This window comes from Trichomycterus rosablanca, chromosome 6 (assembly GCF_030014385.1).
Source record: "Trichomycterus rosablanca isolate fTriRos1 chromosome 6, fTriRos1.hap1, whole genome shotgun sequence".
In the NCBI taxonomy this organism is placed as follows: domain Eukaryota; kingdom Metazoa; phylum Chordata; class Actinopteri; order Siluriformes; family Trichomycteridae; genus Trichomycterus; species Trichomycterus rosablanca.
The window spans coordinates 34,427,881-34,450,899 of record NC_085993.1 but is presented as its reverse complement, the minus strand read 5'-3'; the positions used below and the strand labels follow the sequence as shown (position 1 = coordinate 34,450,899).

General features: G+C 39.1%; 2 protein-coding genes across 2 annotated transcripts in view; both read right to left on the bottom strand.

Moving 5' to 3' along the window:
- Positions 1-23,019, bottom strand: part of nudt15 (nudix (nucleoside diphosphate linked moiety X)-type motif 15) — a 426,914-nt gene that overhangs the window by 213,805 nt on the left and 190,090 nt on the right. The window lies entirely within an intron of this gene.
- scn1lab (sodium channel, voltage-gated, type I like, alpha b) overlaps positions 6,111-23,019 on the bottom strand; it is a 96,318-nt gene continuing 79,409 nt past the window's right edge. The window contains exons 21-27 of the mRNA XM_062997729.1: positions 20,499-20,621; positions 16,728-17,000; positions 14,519-14,572; positions 13,536-13,673; positions 10,544-10,648; positions 9,292-9,562; positions 6,111-9,168 (exon numbers count right to left, since the gene is read on the bottom strand). Of these exons, the coding sequence (XP_062853799.1) occupies positions 7,973-9,168; positions 9,292-9,562; positions 10,544-10,648; positions 13,536-13,673; positions 14,519-14,572; positions 16,728-17,000; positions 20,499-20,621 (2,160 nt within the window). The 3' untranslated portion in view covers positions 6,111-7,972. The remainder of the gene's footprint in view (positions 9,169-9,291; positions 9,563-10,543; positions 10,649-13,535; positions 13,674-14,518; positions 14,573-16,727; positions 17,001-20,498; positions 20,622-23,019) is intronic.

The following is a 23,019-nucleotide window of genomic DNA, read 5'->3' as shown; positions in this document are numbered from 1 at the left end:
ATGCAACATCATGCTCTTAGCTTTTATTTGATGTTGAAGATAAACCTATCACCAGTGCAGTCATCTGCCAACTCTTTCCCTACACTGTCACAAGTTCTTACTCCCCTTGGTTGCACAATGTTGCATATAAGAAAAAAAATAGTTATTCTGGCCCAAGATAAATCAATAACCAATAGCCTTGATATGGAGGAGTTTGTAAGGGTATCTGCCAAAAGAAATAGAAGACTGCTTCTGTAAAATCTTTGTTTTGAGTTCTTGTTAGAATACAGGCTGTTTTGGCCAGCTGAAGGTAATGGACACATGCAAATTTAGATTTTTATTTTTGCATATGTATAAAGTAGTTGGGTTCACTGAAAATATTGAAGTCTCAGTTATTTCTATTCTTATCTTTAATTAGTTTTTCCTTTGATTATTTTTTGTTATTTTAAATCAGTGTCTGCGTCTTTAGGTTTGACCTTATATTAAGTGATTCCTTGATTTCTGCTTTATTACTTATTTAGAATTTTCTAGGCTGTCTGTTTTACTAAAACTGTCAGAGTATTACTGAATATAGTCAGACTTAATTAAGTAGATTTATAAGAGGCATTTCGATATCATGATCAGACTGTCACTTTTTAGTTTATATAATACAGTGGTACTTTAAAACTCAACATCAATTGGTTCTGAGTGTGTTGAGTTTAAAAGGCGTTGAGTTTCAAGATATTTTTGCCCATAAGGATGTATGGGAAACCTGTTAATGCATTCCATGGTCCGATGGAACTGCATATATTTTAGGCCAATGTAAAACAATGAGGTTGTTTTTGACACATACACTGAAAATAACACAAATATAATATAAAAACACTGAAATACAATGAAAAGTTTAATACACCTGCACTTTACCTGTACCTCTTTATTGTTTTCTTATGCTTCTTAATCATGGAGATGCTTGATCTTGGAATACAGTATTCCGTTCAGTAAAGGCGCATTCACATGAGAAGCGGCAAAACCGCTTTTGCACCGGCTGTGCCGTTATTTCGTATGGAGTGTAGCGATGCACAAAACTTTACGTGACTTATTGTACTAAAACAGCGAGCGAGGAATTTCATTAGTGGAGAGAAATTATGAGCAGTAAAATTTATTTAGTTAATAGATTTATTTAATAGATTTTGTGTTTTTATTTCGTTAGTACATTAAGTCACATTAAGCTTTTTTTTAATGATGTGTTTTAGACTGAAAAAAAAAAGGAAAAAAAAAGCTGATTCTTACAAATTCTCAGCACCCCGAGCTATAACACAAGTTTAAAAGTGAATCAGGAGAAGAATCCAGCTAAACACAAATACATGCAGATGCTTTCAGAGTGGATTTGACGGTTATTCTATCTATATAAATGTAGATTCATCTCATATTCGCACTTTGATGACGTCTTACTGCACCGTTCAAGCCGAGCGCTAAACAAAGCTGCTGTTCATTGTTCATTTAAAATCAAATAAATAAATTTCTCCAATAAAACTGAACACGCTGAGTTTAGGGTTAACGTTGAGTTTAAGGGTACAAATTTCTCGACAAAGGGCTCTGAGTTTCAAAGATTTTGAGTTTAGGGGACGTTGAGTTACAAGGTACTACTGTATACATAAGCAAAGCACATGCTTCAATCATTAGATAGTTGACTTTAGAAAGAATTAATTTTATTGCAGTTTTAAGTCTTCAGTGTATGCATTTGAAAACACATGCACATTTTCTTTTTACATCATATTAGGAATTAAGCCAGTATTATTAGCTATGCTGTCATAACTTAGCTTAGCAGTTCTTGTCTTGACCATGCATCTTGACAGTGTAAGTTTTTATATTAGTCTTACCTTTTATTTAATTAAATTAAATTATGACTATCCTTAGGATTATAGGAACAGATTTACAGTTTTATTAGCTCCAAACATCTGTTACTGGTTAATGCTGGTTACTGTTTTTGCTGTATTTCTAGAGCTGCTCAAGGCAGATTCATGCTGCACTAACTAACTAACTAACTCTCCACTGAGTTACTAATGAAGTAATTCTACAGAACCACATCGCCTGTGCTGCTCAGATGGTGTGGAATTACTGATATGCTCAAGGCAACTTTGTGTATAAATCACACATAGGGTTAGAGTAAAAATACTGATTGCAAACATATTAAATGACATCACAATAATTATTTGAAGATTACGCCGGTACAGCAATAAGAAATGTGAAAACATACAGGTTATATAAAAAGAGGAGCGCTCCCTCTAGTGGTTTTTATTGTGTTATTACAACTACCCAATATACAGTATACAAACCCCATGTCCAGAAAAATTTAACCATTTTGCACGTTGCAATAAAAACAGGAACCAGTGATTTGTTTAATCTTTTATAACTATTTCACTGACATAATTATTTTAATGGTTTGCATAACCAGACTGATTGAATTGATAATAATATATAATAATAATATATATTATTATTGTAATAATAATAATAATAATAATATATAATAATAAATATAATATTTAATCACTTGAATTTGATGCCTGCAATCACCAAAGGGTTAGTCTTTGCCAGCAAATTCACCAGTCCATGTATGAAACCACCGTGTATGACCTTCAGCCATTAGCACCAGTGCATGAGAAGCCGGCATGCTACTCCTCTAAATGTAGCCACATGCTTGGTAGTATTCGGAAAACTGCTATCACTTAACACAGTCCACCGGGCGGCACGGTGGCTTAGTGGGTAGCACCGTCGCCTCACAGCAAGAAGGTCCTGGGTTCCTTTCTGTGTGGACTTCGCATGTTCTCCCCGTGTCTGTGTGGGTTTCCTCCGGGAGCTCCAGTTTCCTCCCACAGTCCAAAGACATGCAAGTGAGGTGAATTGGAGATACAAAATTGTCCATGACTGTGTTTGACATTAAACTTGTGAACTGATAAATCTTGTGTAACGAGTAACTACCATTTCTGTCATGAATGTAACCAAAGTGTATAAAACATGACATTAAAATGATAATAATGAATAAATAAATAAATAAATAAATAAACACAGTCCACCACTACATCAAGAAATGCTTTTTGAAACTCTATTACACACAGAAAAAGCCATACATTAATAATAGGCAGAAATGCTCCTTGACTTGGTTCTCTTGACTCAGCTCCGATGGACCTAAATACAGTGGAAACGTGTGATTTGGTCAGATGAGTCCATATGGTGGAGGTGTTCAAATTGGTATTGAGATTAGAGAGAAATATGTTGATGTCCTTTCCTGGAAAGTGCATGGTTATTTTAGCATGACAGTACAAGGACTCTCGACATCTGTACTCACTACAACAGAGTGTGTGTGTGCTTGCTGGCCTACCTGCAGCACAGATTTGTATTCTATTAAAAATAAATGCCACAGTATTTTGAGGAGAATCAGACAATGCTGACCACAGACTGCTGAACATCTTCGATCAAGCAAGAATGTACATAAATTTCATCTGCAAAAAGTAGTACCCTTAGTTATCAAACGATTGAAAAGTGTAATTAATAGGAAACGTGGTGTAACACAGTGGTAAACATGCCTCTCTTTTTTAATGTGTTGCAGGCATCACATTTTAAATATTTATATTTACAAAGTACAATTAAGTTGGTCAAGAAAAATGTCAGAAATCTTTTTAAAGGCTTTGTAAAGGTTAGAGAATTAACAAATCATTGATACTCATTTACATTGCATTTTAAAAAAACAAAGAGGATATATAGTAAACAATTATAACAAAAGTGGTTGAATACTTGTTTCCCATAACTGTCTGTATAATTATGAGAGTGAGGGAGAGAGAGAAATTTAGTAGGTAAATGTTGGTAGGTTCTAGGCAACGGGAGAATGGAGGAGTAAATCTCCAGCAGGGTAACTACTGATAAGTGTTTCTCTCTCTCTCTCTCTCTCTCTCTCACACACACACACACACACAAACACACTAGTTAAACCTGGACATTAAATTGTCCCAAGGTTTCTGCCCACCTCTCCAAACATTCAGCCAGAATTTGGATTGGCCTAGGTATAATTGCCCCTAGGTATAAGAGAGTGAGTAAATGTGTGGGTATGTGTTGCCCTGCAGTAGAGTGGCCTTCTGTCCAGGATGCCGTTTTTGTTGCAGTTTTGCAACTGGAATGTTTGCCCATTCTTGCTGAATACAAGACTTCATCTGCTCAACAGACCTTGGTCACTGTGTGATTCTTCTATTTATTATGTGCCATACATTTTCAATAGACAGATCTGGACTGCAGACAGGCCAGTACAGCACATGCTCTCTCTGTGCCTATAAGATCACACTGCTGAAGTGTGTGTAGAATAAGGCCTGGCATTGAGACCTGATCTTGCTGACATGACCATGGACTTTCCAGGAAAAGTAGTTGCCTTGGTAACAGACTGTCTCTCTAAATTCCCAATACATGCCTCTGTGTCAGTGGTACTTCCACACATATGCAAGCAACTTATGCTGTAGGAACACCTATAGAATAATAAATTGGCACAGACTAGACGTCAATTTTTCTTCAAAACATGCTGAAACATGACTCATCTGACACATCTTACATCACACATCTTTCCACTATCTTTTGATCTGTCTGAAATTAGCCTTGGCCTAAAAACCTCGGTAGAGTTTCGGAAGAGAATTTAAGTCTGGCGTAACTGAATTTCAGGTTGCATTACTCGAGGCAGCGGTAGACAGGGTCAAGTGACAATGGTTTTCCAAAGTGCTTCAGAACCCATGTGGTTATATTCATCATAGTAGCATATTGGTTTCTCATGCAGTTCAGTTCAACAGTGGTTTCTTGTTTCGCCCTATACAGACTTGGATTTCTCCAGATTCTCTGAACCTATTGTTACAGTATTACGTAGAGCAGATGGTAAAAAACCTAAATTATTTGTATTCTTGGTGTTAAAAAATGTTCTTTTTGAACTGATTGCAATATGAATTCTCTCTCTCACAGAGTTTGACACAAAGTGGTGAGCCATGACCCATCTTTGCTTGCAAAGACTGAGCCTGTGGTGGATTCTCCTTTTATACTCAATCAAGACACCCTCACCTGTTAGCAATTCAGCTGATTATTGTAGAATGACTCAAAATGGTGTAACTTGAATGAATATTCACTTGAATTAACTCTTTACTCTTATTGTGGATGTGTCCCACCTATTTTTTGAGTGTGTTACTGGCATGAAATTCAAAATTTGTTAATATTTACAAAATATAATAAAGTTGGTCAGGCTAAACACAGGAAACATTTAACTTAGCTGAACCTTTATTTAACTGACAAACTGACTGATTTTCTTTTTCATTTTTTAATGCATTTTCTCCCTTTTTCTCTCGATTTTAGCGTAATCAATTAGTCTTCCACTGCTGAGGATCCCAAACGCGTCCAAGAAGGGTATATTCACCTGCCCCACACTCCCTCCAATGCATACGCAGTCCCTTGACCCCTTCTTATTCTCATATTTTGGTGGATTCGCACATGTGGCCATAAATTGCACACTGAGCATTACGCACCAATCTCCATGCTTCTCCTCTTCTGTACAGGTCTTGAGCTGCTAACCAGGGTCCTCACACAGTGTTGAAGACCCCACCCACTTATTAGTCTGCTCTTTCCCACCCAGCAGACTGGTGGCCAATTTTGTCTGCTGCAGGCACTTTTAATTGTGCAGCCGACCGGGGAAGTGGGTAAGTTCAGAATCCCAGCTCTGGTGAGCTAGCGGAATAACCCGCTTTGCCACCTGGGCACCTGTTTTTATTTAATTTTACAAAAACATATGGACTTTTGGAAATGGGTTTGAACATCTGTGAATATGGTTTGGAAATCCTGTTAGGTAAGCTTAAGTTAGCCAGCAAAATAAAATATATGTAAGTAACACAAACACGTTCTACACTTTCAAAGGTATCGGCTTCCCAAAATATGCTTTATTTTGGAAAACTACAGTGTACGTCTGAAACCTCTGCTTTAAATCAAAGAAATAAAGTCATTTTGCACATTCTAACAAAAAGTCACACATTTTCAACTTAGAAGCAGTTCAGTGTAACAAAAATTATATGCATTTTCTTGTAATAAAACATCTGATACATTGTTGGGATTTATGATAGATATTGTGTGACAGGTAATGTTGAAATTAAGTATACTTTGGTACAAAAAATATGATCTTTATTCTTTTGGCTTTTTAAAATAATGTCACCATGAAGTTGGTTAGTATAGTGCATGCAGTTTACTACAACACTACGAATGAATTATGACGACCACTGATTGCTTCATAAATTTATATTTACATTTAAATTAGGGACCTGGCCCTCACACATACTGTAGCACTGTGCAAAAAATGTAAACAAATTAGTTGTTAAAAAAAAACAAAAAAACGATGAGCTTCAAACTACTATTTACAGTATGAACATTGAACAAGAGAATGGGAATAAAGCACATCGATGCTGGTCCCAGTACAGTCACATATACTAGCTTTCTGTCTCACACATATAAACTATATATCTCTTTCGGTAACTTGTGTATATACACTCATACATATATGCATGAATGCACACACTCACACAGGTTCACACAGACACACACACAGATAATATGCATTCAGATGGCAGTTTTAGTTGGTGTAAAAAAGTGCTCCTCTACAGTGTCAGTACAGAGGTGAGATACAGAGTGCCGATATGTACATACAGAATCACCACCGAGTCACAAGTTCTAACAGAAGAGCTGATACGAGTCATAACCGTGATATCTGAATGAACCAATACTAGCTCTGTGGTTTTGACGATAGGCATTTGTGTTGATCGCTCGTTAGACCTCTCAGCTTTCCAGAACAGATTGTCTGCTGTGGAAGATATCACACTTTTGATCCAATAAAACCAGGAGACCAAATTGTAAAGATAAATTGTAAAAATCATCTTTCAGGCATAGAAACATTCAGTAAGGTTAAATTACTGTATGGAGCTTGTTAGGTATTACAATAGTAAGATTAATGTACAGTTGTAGCAGCTACTGAACACTCTATAGTTACAGTGATCTTTAATAAACTTAAGTTTACAGATTTTGTTCTACCGGTCATTCAAATAAGTGGACATTCAGGGTGCTAGATGTCTGTCAATGATATTTTACTTAGCAAGAAGGTTTGTTATGTGTTATCTTCATAACACGTGCATGACCACCTTAGAGAGGCACTGGCAATGCTGAATCAGATTTTGCAATACAAGCTCATTTTAGAATTCCTGTATAATTTTAGATGAATAAGGCAGCGCTGCAGTACATCCCTAGCTATGGTTATATAAAACATTCCCACTATCCCAAAGGCAGTAAAATATAGTCCACGTGTATGCTTTGTTGAATAAGATAAACCATCGTAAATGTTCTTACAATTTTCATGACAGACTTGCCCTTTGATGAAACAGTTCACAATCAAACATGAGAGTAGAAAATTTTAACAGAATTTTACAAAATGAGCTAATGTAACAAAAAGGTGCAGGTATATAATAATACGCCACTCAAGAACAAGAACACCAGTAGCAGTCGCAGTACTACCTACTGATGACCCATGTAACAAATTCCTACCATCCTCAGGATTGTTGGACAACACTCAAAACGAAAAGACACCTCCCGACCACCCGAAGACACTTAAAGCCTCGCAACACCCATTCTTCAACTTTACAGTCTGTCATAACAGTCAGAGTCACTTCTCTTTAGTGTATGTGTGTGTCCACAAGACATTGTGTATTTGTGTTTGTGTGGTTACACTGACATTGTCCGTTCTGCCACATCACATCCTGGTCATTCTCCGTGTTCACACACATATCTCACTACAGGACACAGTGATACACTTACACATGCTCAATTTGGCATTGAGGCTCAAAACCTTGCCAGGATGTCCAGAGCAAGGTTCTTATTAGAATTGTAAACTCACTGAAACAGTAGTCCCTGTTACAGTCCTTCTAGTCATTTCACTGTCTTGTTCATACATTTGCTTTCATTTCTTTTTTTCTCGTGTGTCTTTTGCAATGTTTTCTTTTTCTCGCCTCTCTTTTTCATACTTGTCCTTTTCCGACTTCGCCACGCTGTTGTATGACGGAGGTGAAGCTGATGATGGCGTCATGTCTGTTTTGTCTGACGCCGAGTTATCTGGGAACTTGCCAATCACCAGTACCTCCTTCTCAAGAAGCGGTTCGTCGTTTTCCTGCAACCGCCGCCGATACATATCCGAAGCCTTCTTCACCGTCATCCGGATCCGGTAGCACCGAAAGGCTCGCTGTATAATTACGGCTGACATCTCTTCCTGTTTACGGCGTAGGGTGGTGGTAATAGGCTCATAGGACACTTTGGATGGGTTGGAAGCCATGAAACGGTCCTCCATTTGACCACGCAAGGCATCCATTTCACCCTCTTCACCAAGTACACGCAGGGTAAAGGCGAACAAGATGTCCAGGCAGTGGATACGGTCACCACTAACCATTGGAAGGTCCATGGCAATTAGCGGAATCTTATTTGGCTTGGGAATGCGCAGTGGAGGGTCCAGGGCATCTGCAAAATTGGACAGCTTGTCATACTCGACAAACTGGGTGGCGTTCGGATCAAAGCGCTCCCACACCTCATAGAACATCTCGAAATCATCCTCACTCAGAGGCTCGGCACTTTCCTCCGTGGCCACACTGAAGTTCTCCAGGATGACAGCGATGTACATGTTGACGACAATCAGGAAACAAATAATAATATAGCTAACGAAAAAGAAGATGCCAACTGAGGGGTTGCCACAGTCACCACGGTAAGAGCTGCCCGGATGCTCAGCGTCACTGTCACAGTCTGGCTTTTGCTTGTTCAGTATCGGGGCCAGCAGACCATCCCAGCCAGCTGACGTTGTGATCTGGAAGAGGCACAGCATGGAGTTGCCAAATGTCTCAAAGTTGAACATGTCATCAATGCCAGCCTCGTGCTTTACATAGGCAAAGTTTGACATGCCAAAAATGGCGTAGATAAACATGACCAAGAAAAGCAGAAGCCCAATGTTGAACAAAGCAGGAAGTGACATCATTAAAGCAAACAAAAGAGTGCGAATGCCTTTGGCTCCCTTGATAAGTCGAAGGATTCGTCCAATCCTGGCCAATCGGATGACTCGAAACAAGGTAGGGGACACAAAATACTTCTCAATCACATCTGAAAGGAACATACCTGCAAATGCAAAGCTTGTGTAAGATTTCTCACTACAAAAATGTAACTTTTATACTTCATATAAAAATAGTTTAATATTATGTCATCTGACAGGAAATACATTTGTATTTCCCAAGTACTTACCGACAATAGACAGAATCACAACCACAAAATCGAACACGTTCCATCCAATGGTAAAGAAGTAGTGTCTCAGTGAGAACATCTTCAGAACACATTCACTTGTAAAGAGAACAATGAAGACTAGGTTAATCCAATACAGAATGTTGCTCATGTCCTCCGTCTGATCATCAGTCTCCACCATCATCGTCACCATGTTCAGGCAGATCAGGATCATAATAATGATATCAAAGGCTTGTTTGGTGATCAAGTCAAAAACGAGGCCTTGGAGCTTGTTCTGAAAGGAAGCAAAGTTAAAGAGTCTGAAGTTTTGTTTGTTTATTAGGATTTTAACGTCATTTTTACACTTGTCATGTTTTTACATTCATGACAGGAACGGTAGTTACTCATTACACAATGTTCATCAGTTCACAAGGTTATATTAAACACAGTCATGGACAATTTAGTGTCTCCAATTCACCTCACTTGCATGTCTTTGGACTGTGGGAAGAAAACCTACACAGACACGGGGAGAACATGCAAACTACACACAGAAAGGACCCAGATCTCCCCAACTGGGGATAGAATCCAGGACCTACTTGCTGTGAGATGACAGTGCTACCCACTTAGCCACCGTGCCGCCCTAAAGAGTCTGAAGTTCTCTTCATAAAAAGTTCATTGCTGTTCTTAACTGTACAATCATGCATTTGTAAGGCCTGTTTGGATTGGATTAGTGGGGAACAAGGGTATGCCTGTAATAAAACCTGCTGATTTAACTGCTCAAGCTAAAAGCTGTATGGTATTATGTACATAAAAATAAGGCTACAACTACAGTGTCATACAACTAGTTGTATTCTAACTGTAGCTGTTAATTTAATATCCTGTTTTGTAATTTAATAGCCTGCAATATCGTGCTCTACTCTAGGACTCTCTATCTAGGGTAAGTAACAGCAGTCAAAACACTTTTATCCCTAAAAAGTCCCTAAAACAGAAAGACGTGACTACAGACAGGGATTGACAGGGATGTCATTTTCGATAAGAGTAAAATGATCAGGCCACTGAGTTTACAAAAAAACAGGTAATCCGCTCTATCATTTTCTCAGAGGAGGATGTAGAAAAACACAGCCTGACACAGCCTGGAGCTCCTGTAACAGCTAGATTTACCCTGGTTCTCTCTGACATAAAAATCCAATCCAAATAGTTCTGTAAAATTATATAAAGCACACTTATTTATTCTTTTTATGTGTTTAAATATTTATGAATATTCATAAGCACATACTGTGGGTCTAGGAATGGGTTTCTGTGGTTTCTTTGAGCCAAGCTTCTTCATGGCATTGTAGTACTTCTTCTGTTCTTCTGTCATGAAGATATCCTGACCTCCAAAGTAAAGAGCAAAAAAAAAAGGCTGGTTACAACCTCATCCAAAATTCAATTAAAGTGCACATAGATCTTCCTGCTCGTCACCTGTGACCCAGTGAATGTCAGTGAAGAAAGGCTTTTAAGGAAATGCATGTTCAGCCTAATGCATATTACAGTAGTGCCTTGTAACTCAACGTCCCCTAAACTCAACATCATTGAAACTTAATGTTCTTTGTCGAGAAATTTGTATCCCTAAACTCAACGTTTCCCTTAAACTCAACGTGTGTGCGACTGCTGCTTTGTTCAGCGCTCGGCTTGAGCGTTGTGGTAAAACGTCATGCAAACATGAGACGAATCTGCATTTGTGTGAAATAACCCTGAAATTCACTCCGAAAGCTCCACATGTATCTGTGTTCAGCTGTGTTATTATTTTACATTAGCCTAAAATATGCAGTTTCATGGGACTATGGAACGCATTAACAGGCTTTCCATACATCCTTGTGGGGAAAGGGGAAAAAGATACAGTAGACCCTTGAGTTATGAATGGTTTACCATACGAACATTTCGGGTTACGAACGATCTTTTTCAACTTAACGTACAAACAAATTTCGGATTACAAACCAAAATTCGCGAAACACATGACGTCACGAACAAGTTGACTCCGAGTGTCTCTCTCTATATATACATATAGCAAACATTGGGACAGTGGACAGTGTTTTTCCGGTGTTTTCTTTATATTTTGTAAAATTCAATATTAAAATGGCCCCAAAGAATGTGCAGAGAAAGTGTAGTGCTAAGAAAATGAATCTATTACTATTTGTTGTTGTATAATTACTCCTGCCAGTAGATGTCACTGTGTATCAGACAGAGGGGACAGTGGACAGAGAGAAGAAGGAAATCGTAAAGTATTCTTTCTTTCGTGCAATTACACCTACAAAAAACAATACTATTGAAATAAAGAAGGAAATCATAGAGAAATATGAGAGTTATTCTTGTTTCTGGTGGATACATTTTATAAAAAAGAAGAAGGAAGTTTATTATGGTGTATGTTACAGCACACGTACAGTACTGAAATGTGATGTGTGTTTTTTTTATGTACAGTACTACTGTTTATTGTTGTTTATTACAGGAATGTCTATTCTATAATTTAAGTTTTAAGGGAAAATATACTTGTATTTTTAACAAAAAAGACCCTTTAAGACATTAGTAAGGTTAGGTAAGGGGGTGGTTTGGGAGGTCTGGCACGGATGAATTGTATTTACATTATTTCTTATAGGAAAAATAGGTTTAACTAACGGACATTTTGACTTAAGAGCAGCCCTTCGGAACCAATTAAATTCGTAAGTCAGGGGTCTACTGTACTTTAAAACTCAACGCCTTTAAAACTCGACGCCACTCCCAGAACCAACTGATGTTGAGTTTCAGTGTACCACTGTACTTGACTTTAAGTTTGTTCCTTCCAGACTGCAGATTAAACTAGATATGTGTCTGTCATGAGTGAGGTTTGGTGTAGTTGTGTTACATTACATTTTTAAGAAATCGTATGAATAATTTATGGCCTGAAGAAATAACTTGCTGTGAGATGTGATTTATTTTCATAAAATAAATGACACGTGACCAGCAGCCGTATGCATTTTGTCACCCACACTAGGCGAGTGCATATATGCGAATCAGCCTCGTGTACAGAGACACACCCTGATCCGCACTGTTTCCCCGCCTCTGTGCAGGCGGCATCAACCAGCCAGCAGAGGTCGTAGTTGCGTCAGTCGCGGCTTAATACCCAACCCCTTTATGAACAACAGGCCAATCGTTAGTAATGTGGCCGCTCAGCCCAGCCAGATGGCAGAGCTAAGATTCGATACTATGTATTCGAAATCCCAGCTCTGGTGTGCTAGCGTGTGTTTTTTGACATAATTTATGGCCTAAAGAAATAACTTGCTGTGAGATGTGATTTATTTTCATATGCATCATGGTAAAATGCTCCACACACTTTTATTACTTGATTTTAATTATTTAGTGGACTATATTTGTTTGCCTTCATAGTGCAGACTAGTTCATACATTTTTTTCCAAAGCAGCTTATCATTGCTCACAGAAAATGACCTGAGGTAAGGATTAAACCCAGGTCACAAGTTGCTCTATGGCACCCAGGAAAGAATCCCGTGTGTACAAGGGAAGAACATGTCAGAATTCTCACAGACAGTGACTAAAGATGGGATGTGAACCCAGGTGTCCAAAGCCAGAGCTATGTAGAACACACCATTGCACTACACTCTCTGTAGCAAACAAGTTCTGGGATTTTTACCCCATTCTCACAAAACTGGTGTTAAGGCACGTAATTTAATGATGGTCAAAACATTTGAACATTTGTAATCAGTTACTGCAGGACAGAACATGGTTTCATTACTGATAGTTATTTTTTTTTAAATGCATTTTCTCCCTTTTTCTCCCGATTTTAAGCGTGTCCATTTTTTACTTTTGCTGACCCCCGCCCCATTTGAGGAGAGCAAACTGACACATCATCCTTCGACACATGCGCAGTATCCGACTGCATCTTTTTACCTGCACGAGGCGAGTTCATATGCGGATCAGCCTTGTGCACGGAGAGCCACACCCTGATCAGCCAGCAGAGGTAGTAATTGCATCAGTTATGAGGTCCCTATCCGGCTCCCTCCCTGGATGAACAACAGCCAAACATTGTCCATATAGCCGCCCAGCCCAGCCGGATGGCAGAGCTGAGATTCGATACGATGTATTCGAAACCCCAGCTCTGGTGTGCTAGCGTATTTTACTGCTGCACCACCTGAGCGGCCCATTACCAACAGTTATGAGTTATGACACCTATTATGTATTCTCAGAATTCAGGCAACACTACACTAAACTTTTCCCTACTGAACAACTTTAAATACTTATCTTTTTCTTTTGTTGATTAAAGTTATCAATGATGACACCAATGAAGAGGTTGAGGGTGAAGAAAGAGCCAAAAATGATGAAGATGACGAAGTACAGGTACATGTACAGATTTACTTCATACACTGGCTGGTCCTTCAGCTGTAAAAAGAAAAAAATTTAATGTTTGTATTATTTGTTCTAAGTAGTATTATTTGGTATCACTTCCCTACAACACAGCTCTGAAATCCTGAATAAACAGTAAAAAAAGATGAATTGCTCTTTAGTTTCCTGTCATATACAGCTGAGGTCAAACGCTTGAATATACTTGTAAGTGACAAGCTAGACGTAGCAGTACTGAAATTTTTGTGATTTCTGTTTTTATAAGCCTTAATGATTGGAAAAACACCCCCCCCCCCCAACACACACACACACACACACACACACACAAAGAAAATAAAGAAAATTATAAATGATAAAATTATTATTGTAAAACTTATTTAATCATCATAATTTTATTTATTGAAGACAAAAACATTAAGTAACACCGCTAAGCTCTGTGTAAACAAAGTAAAGTTACATACACAAAAAACACATTAACCAAACTGCACTGATAACTGGTTTTAAATAGACTGGACCTCATTTTTAATACTGCGAGATCTCAGTATTAAGATGTTAACTTTTAATCTCAACTGTATTTGAAAACTACAGCTACAACATTTAGGCAATGTAGATTGCTTTAACACTAAAATATAATCACTCAGTTGTGCAGTATAGCATTCCTTTAGCTGTGTGGTACCTAATAACACTTGATAAAAAACTACCTGTATAATTATACCTAAAAATAAACTTCATGTACTCCCACATTAATAGACCTGCCACTGAGGAAAGTTCACTGTTCCAGACTGCACACTGAGCATCGATTATTATCTAAACAGCAGGAATATACAGTAGTAGCCCACAATGGAAAACAAGACAGTCATGCACAATAAACAAAAAAAGCTTACATTACGAGAGTCTACTGCAGCGTACATGATGTCCATCCAGCCTTTAAACGTGGCCTGTGTTACAAGAAACAAAAATAAAACACCATATGTAGGATGTATATGCTACACAGTTAACTGGGCATTTAGTAAAATAGAACTGACAAAAGTAAAAATAAACAACTTTTAATGTTTTGGCTGACCAACTTGATCGGATTTTGTGAATACAAACACATTTTGTTTAACACCTGTAACACACTCAAAAAAATTGTGATGGAGCCAAATAAAGGTAGATATTTAAGTTATTCTACACCGAGCAGGTAATTGGTAACAATTGAGGGTATTATGACTGGGTTCAGTCTTTGCAAGCAAAAATGGGCCATGGCTCACCACTTTGTGCCAAACTTTGTGAGAGAATTGTCAAAAAGTAAAAAGGTTAAAAACAGTTAAAAAGGACATTTTTTTTTTTTACAAAATTGCACCATAATATTGTGAAAAGAGTCAGAAAGTGTAAAGAAATCCCAGTCGGTGTAGGACAAGGCCGGAAACCACTGTTGAGCGGTTACGGGGGTGACCTTCTAGCCCTCAGACAGCATTGCTTGAGAAACGTTCAATGACATTGTGTTAAACATAGCCACATGGACTCAGGAGTACTTAAAAAACTGTTCTCTTGTAATACAGTCCATCACTGTATCAAGAAATGCAGCAGTGAGTGCTCAGGTGGTGCAGCAGTCTGACACATAAGTTCAGATCTCAGTTTTACCAACCTGGCTGTTGGATGTACAACAGACAGTTGGCCAGGTTTGATAGATGAAAGACTGTTTGGGGTTTCTCCTCTCTGGGTGCTGGCGTGAGTGGGTAGGGAGTCTCATGGAGCATAGCGTGTCTCTCTGTATGTGATACGTCTCTGTGTGGGAACCCACCACAGTCAGGTGATAAGAAGCTGCTGGCAATTGCGTGTGTCAGAGGGGGCAGATATTTTGTCTTCAGCTCTGCATGACCAAAATAGTGGTGGTGCAAGCAGCAGTGGATCTGCAGTGGGGGAATTGGAAATTACTATATTGTGTAAAAAATGAAGAGAAAGTGAAGAGTGAAGAGAAAGTGAAGAGTGAAGAGAAAGTCATACATCAGTTATATGTAGAAACACCAAAGAGTTCTATGAGTCCAAGCTCTTCTCAGATGGACCAAAAGTCAGTGAAGTGTGCTGCGGTCAGATGAGTCCTTGTTTTCAGAAAAAATATGAATATTGAATTCTCTTTTTCAAAGACGAAAAGAACCATCCAGACAATTATCAGCAAAAGATGCAAAAGCCAACATCTGTCGTGATATGGGGGCGCATCAGTGCCCACGTCATGGGTGACCTGCATATGTGTGAAGGTAGTAGAATGTTGACCGCCGGATTGTTGAGCAGCTAAAGTCTCGTATCCAGCAAGATTGGGCAAAAATTCCAATTGCAAACCTGTAGCTATTAAAAAGTGTCAATAATATTAAAGATTATGTAACACAATAAAAAACATGTCTCTGTCGCATCTTTTTTGAGTTTATTAGATTTATTAATATTTAAAAAATACAATTAAGTTGGTCAGTAAAAAATGCATTTTTGTCAGCTCAATAAAGGTTCAAGAGAATGAACAAATCAAAGATTCTCGTTTTTTAATATATTTAACAAAGTGTCCAAAAAATGCCTTGACCTTAATCCCACTAAACATCTTTGGGATGACTCAGAACATTAATTTCAAGCTTTGTCCTTTAAAAAGACCCTTAAAAATTGTGTTGCCTTTCCATAAAAAGGTGAAGTTTTTGGAGCCACTAAAGGAGAGGGCATCTCCACATTAATGTCCATGATCTTGGTCCACATACTTCTGGTTATATAGTCTATGTGGATGAACTATGTGGATGCACGTAAAAAGGTGAGGCTTTTGAAGCCACAAAAGGAGAGGGCATCTCCACATTAATGCCCATGATCTTGGTCCACATACTTCTGGTTATATAGTCTATATGGATGCACATAAAAAGGTGAGGTTTTTGGAGCCACAAAAGGAGGGGGCATCTCCACATTAATGTCTATGATCTTGGTCCACATACTTTTGGTTATATAGTCTATGTGGATGCACTTATTAGGCTCCTTATTATGAATCGACTTACTTAAATATAATGACTTAATATCTAATAATAAATTATGTTATAATATTGATGTCACCCAGCCCTACTCAGCAGCCATGATTGTCCTCACCACTTGTAGCAGGGCCAGGTAGCCGGCTCCCACATTGTCAAAGTTAATCTTGACGTTTTTCCAGCGGGCACCATCCTCCAGAGCCAGACATTCACTCCTGTTGTTTACCACGCTGCTGTGGAAAAGCTCATCTGTAGTGCTGTTAACACAATGGTAGTACTTTCCGGCAAACAGGTTCACGCCCATGATGCTAAAGATCAACCAGAAGATCAGACAAACCAGCAGCACATTCATGATGGATGGGATCGCACCCAGTAGAGCGTTGACTACAACCTGTAGTGACATAGACATTAAAATTAGTCACTGTTCCACTTATAAATGATCAGACATGAGGGATTAGACTGGATTAGCACAAGTTGCACTTTGTATAGAATTAAAGTAATACTCCAGTGTCTTCCAATCTAATGTTGAATTAGATCTGCAGTATATATGTGATTACCATGAAAAACCATTGGCACATTTCACTTTATTAATAGAAAAGAATTTTTGAGACAGATTTTTACTGATGGCTTTAACATATACACCGATCAGGCATAACATCATGACCACCTTCCTAATAATGTGTTGGTCCCCCTTTTGCAGCCCCATATGCAACAAACTGCAATGCACTGTGTATTCTGACACATTTCTATCAGAACCAGGATTAACTTCTTTAGCAATTTAATCTACAGTAGTTCGTCTGTTGGATCGGGCCACACGGGCCAGCCTTCGCTCCCCACGTGCATTAATGAGCCTTGGCTGCCCATGACCCTGTTGCCGGTTTACCACTGTTCCTTCCTTGGACCACTTTTGATAGATACTGACCAATGTAGACAGGGAACACCCCAAAAGAGCTGCAGTTTTGGAGACCCAGTTGTCGAGCCATCACAATTTGGCCCTTGTCAAACTTGCTCAAATCCTTACGCTTGCCCATTTTCCCTGTTTTTAACACATCAACTTTGAGGATAAAATGTTCACTTGCTGCCTAATATATCCCACCCACTAACATGTGCCGTGATGAAGAGACAATCAGTGTTATTCACTTCACCTATCAGTGGTCATAATGTTATGCCTGGTCAGTGTACAGAGGAACATGCTATGCATTCTGTATTTCTCCACTGCTCATGCCAGCACCTCAACCAGACAGTACAAATGTTCAAACAGATGACTTACAATCTCACCCTGCCTCAAACCTGTGCCTCAGTGGTGGTGGGCTATTGTTTTATGTTGTTGTTACCTAAGCATGGCATGACACAAGCTATGCATGTGCACTGCATTTTTCTGAACATATGTGTATTTTCAACAATAGTGGAAAACGAGTGCTTTATGTTGTTACAAGTTAAATCAAAAATAGCAGCACTGGAAAATATTTTATACATTACCCAAACTAGACAGTAAATAATTTTATAATTACATGACCTGTACAGGTGGTAAGGAGGCCTAGGTCTCTAACCAGTCACTCTACCAAACTGGCAAACAGACCCAGCTAGAAATGTATAAACTTTTGTTATTCTAATGAATGCATTGCATTTACAGAGCTAGGACAAATGTTGCTGCTCAATTGCTAGTTTGGCACAATGGCTGTGGCAAACCAAAAAGCAGATTTCAAGAACTAAAAAGCAGATTTTTTCCCCCCCTTTTTCTCCCCCTTTAGCGCATCCAATTGTTCAATTTGCATCGTGCTTTCTCTCTGTCTATGCTGAACCCTGCCCTGACCGAGGAGATCGAAGCTAACCCATATCCCCTCCGAAACATGGGCAGTATGCCGGATGCATTTTTGCCACCCGCACATTGACGAGTTTCGCGCCACCTAGCTTGCATGCGGAGAGACACACCCTAAGGGCACTCTTCCTCATCTCTTTGCAGGCGCCTCTAATCAGCCGGCAGAGGTCGTAATCGCATTCTGACAGAGAGAGACCCATATCCAGTTCTTTGTCCCATCCCCCAACTGAGCAACCGGCCAATCGTTGCTCATACAGCCACTCAGCCTCGAACCAGGGAGGCAGAGATGGATTCGAAACGACGTACTCAGAATCCAGCTCTGGTTGCAGCATGTCTCTTTACAGCTGTGCCACCTGAGCGGCCTCAATAAGCAGATTTTGAGTCCACTTTGTATTTTACATTTATAACTAGTCAATTTTTTTTCGAATAGTCCGCTTTTTGCTGTGCTTTTTCTCAATCACGCCTCTTTCAGTCTTGCTTTCAGTTTAAAAAGTTTCTCGCTTCCATTTTTTGTACTCCGCTCATTTACGCTTTTCTCAGCTCAAAATTTTTCTCGAGTAAGTACCATAAAAGTACCATAGATCTTGAATGCCTGACTACATAGTGTCTATGTTATTCCAAACCAAAAACTTGATATACAATTTTGGTTTGTTAGCATTCCTTATTGGTCCCCTTTTTCGAGTAGGTCATTTCCATCTCTCTTCCAGAGGCAGAGAGTAGCTGGCAAGTGGCGATTTACAGTTGCCTATACAGTTTGCAAGATCACCAAGTTGTCGAAACCCTTTCCTTGTAACTACTGCTTGCTAAATGAAAATTCAGACAACACCCCATCTCCTTCAGAGGTGTTGTAACTATTTCAGACTAGATTAGGGAGACGAAGAATGTCTGTAGAATGTACTCGGTGAGCGGGGCTTATCTCCAGCAGCCAATGAGTGATGAGATCCTACCCACCCGTAAAACAGGGCCAAAACTCTTACTCAAAAAAAATTTTGAACTGAGAAAAAGGCTAAGAAAAGCATAAATAAGCAGAGTACAAAAAAAAAGCAGAAGCGAGAGACTTTTTCAACTGAAAGCGAGACTGAGAAAAAGCACAGCGAAAAGCGAAAGACGGACTATTTATAAATGTAAAATACAAAGTGGACTAAAAATCTGCTTTTTGAATATCAAAATCTGCTTTTTGAATATCAAAATCTGCTTTTTGGTTCTCAAAATCTGCTTTTTGGTTCTCAATACTTTTGGCCCTATTTTGAGGCCATAAATGGCAGTTCATATCTGGGTTACAGTTTCCAAGCATTAACATGGCTACTGTTCACAGTGAGTTAGTGGTGTGACACTGGCTTAAGACCTGTAATAATAGTGTTGTATTTTTCTTTTGCATATTTTAAATTTTATTAATAAACATTAAGTTTACTAACAACTAAAATTAGGCTTACATCACAAATATGTTCCAAAATATGTTTTTTGCTTTTCAGTGCAGGAAAATGTGTTTATTATTTTCCTATCATTATCTATTAATACCACTAAATCTACAAATTGCCATTGGTTAAAAAGACACTGGAGTATTATAAAAATGTTCATTAGTTTTGTTACTAGCATTACATCAGGCAAACTGGGTACAACGTTTTTAGAAAAAGGGTGGTAAGTTATTACTAAGAGAACTACAGAGGTTTATTATTAGGGATTCTATTTTAGATTTAATGAGCTGGTTGCATTAATCACACAGCAAACTGCTGGTGAAACTAAATTCAAACTTGGACAGGAAGGAAAAACACACAGAAATCAAAACAGAAACCAAAAAACCTTGTTTGAGACACGGTGATGATCACTACATGTCTTTACTGCAAATAAAAAAGACAAACAACAGAGAAAGAAATTGAAGATCACAAGAAAACATCACAACACCACAGATTTATCAGAGAAAATGATTTTACTACCAAAACACAGAAAGAGTTCATGCAGAGTCACATACTGGATTTATTCATGCTGCTATATTCATTCATACATCATATATACAAAGTCATACATTACTTGGAGTACAGCAGATAAAATATATAGATGTATTTGTCTTACCCTCATGCCCTCAAAGCGTGATAGTGCTCTTAGTGGTCTCAAAGCCCTCAAAGTCCTCAGTGATTTAATGGCAGTTAGCTCAGAGTATCCCAGAGCAGTGGCAATCAGACTGACCAATGACACCTGTTAATCACACAAACCACAAAACAGATTTCTTTTATTTTTACAGCATTCAAAGCTGATACAAATAAGGAAAAAGTATAATTTATTCTCATCCGCCAGCAAAGCAGTGTAATTGCATGCTACATTTTATGGGTACTAAGATAAATCCCATGTGTACACAAATTTGTTAAAATATGTTAGGACACACAAGTCAGTTAACAACACCCATTATCTGTAAAAAGGCAAATCATCATTCATTTTCTGACTTATGACTCATCCTACTGCACCAGTTACATCAGGTGTATGGAGTTGTGTGAATTTTGGTTTCTCATTGCAAATATATGACACATATATCAACGTCATATGGACAATGTCAATATCACCCTGAATACTTTTGACAAACAATGCCTTAAAAGCTGTCACTTTAAATTTATACACACTAGCCGCTCAGGTAGCACAGCGGTAAAAACACGCGCTGCAACCTTACCGGCTCGAGGCTGAGTAGCTACATGAACAACAATTGGTCGGTTGTTCAGTTGGGGGGTGGGACAAGGGGCCGGAAGTGGGTTTCTCTCTGTCAGAATGGTGCAGTTACAACCTCTGCCAGCTGATTAGAGGCGCCTGCACAAGAGATGAGGAAGGAGTGCTCTTAGGGTGTGTCTCTCCGCATGCAACGCTAGGTGGCACAACACTCATCAATGTGTAGGTGAAAAAATGCAGGCGGCTGCTGTTTATGTTTCGGAGGGGATATGGGTTAGTTTCGATCTCCTCGGTCAGGAGCACGATGCAAATTGGATAATTGGACGCGTTAAAAAAGGGGAGAAAAAAGGAGAGCAAATGCAAAAAAAACCAACCAAATTATACACACTATATTGCAAAAGTACGAGGGATCCTTAAAAAGTTTCCGCACTTTTATATTTTCATTGGAAACGGTGAGGGAGGGAGGAGTAGTCATTGGTCGGGTAGGAAAGACTGAGAGAGCTTACAGTTCGAATTTAGCACCATCTGATTTCCACCTTTTAGGACGCTCAAAGAAGAAGGGGAAGAAGATTTTCATGCTGATAATGTGAAAGCAGCAGAGCATCAGTGGCTACACGCTCAACCAAAAACATTTTTTGCTGAGGGCATTAAAAAATGCTGGACGCTGGGAAAAATGCATGCAACTATGTAGAAAAGTGAAATTGTTAATAAATAGTTAACAAAAAGAGTTAACAAAGTGCAGAAACTTTTTGAAGAACCCTCATACTTGGACACTCATCCTAATTATTAAGTTCAGGAGTTTCAGCCACACTCATTGCTAACAGGTGCATACCATCAACAATATGCTACCAACTACAGTATGTGGCAGTTATAAAAGTTTGTGGGAAGTCCTTTCACGTTTCAGCATGGCCCCCATGATACAGATTGATTTGGAAAGTTTGGAGAAACTCCTGTGGTCTGCAGAAAGCTCAGATCCCAACCCCATTAAATACCTTTGAAATTAATTAGAATGTTGATTCCAGTTAATCAGCATGTGTGCCTGACCCCATGATCGTTTTTTCAAATATTAACTTATGGGGCGGCACGTTGGCTAGGTGGGTAGCACTGTCGCCTCACAGCAAGAAGGTCCTCGGTTCAATCCCCAGTTGGAGCGGTCTGGGTCCTTTCTGTGTGTAGTTTGCAGGTAAATAGATGTGTGTGTATTTGTGTCTGCTTTGCGATGGACTGGTGCCCCGTCCAGGGTGTTACTGTGTGCCCATTGAAAAGCTAGGATAGCCCCCCCCCCCCCCCCCCCCCCCCATGCCTCCACACACCTTTGGCCAGAGAGTGTACATACAGTGTATCACAAAAGTGAGTACACCCCTCACATTTCTGCAAATATTTCATTATATCTTTTCATGGGACAACACTATAGACATGAAACTTGGATATAACTTAGAGTAGTCAGTGTACAGCTTGTATAGCACTGTAGATTTACTGTCTTCTGAAAATAACTCAACACACAGCCATTAATGTCTAAATGGCTGGCAACATAAGTGAGTACACCCCACAGTGAACATGTCCAAATTGTGCCCAAATGTGTCGTTGTCCCTCCCTGGTGTCATGTGTCAAGGTCCCAGGTGTAAATGGGGAGCAGGGCTGTTAAATTTGGTGTTTTGGGTACAATTCTCTCATACTGGCCACTGGATATTCAACATGGCACCTCATGGCAAAGAACTCTCTGAGGATGTGAGAAATAGAATTGTTGCTCTCCACAAAGATGGCCTGGGCTATAAGAACATTGCTAACACCCTGAAACTGAGCTACAGCATGGTGGCCAAGGTCATACAGCGGTTTTCCAGGACAGGTTCCACTCGGAACAGGCTTCGCCAGGGTCGACCAAAGAAGTTGAGTCCACGTGTTCGGCGTCATATCCAGAGGTTGGCTTTAAAAAATAGAC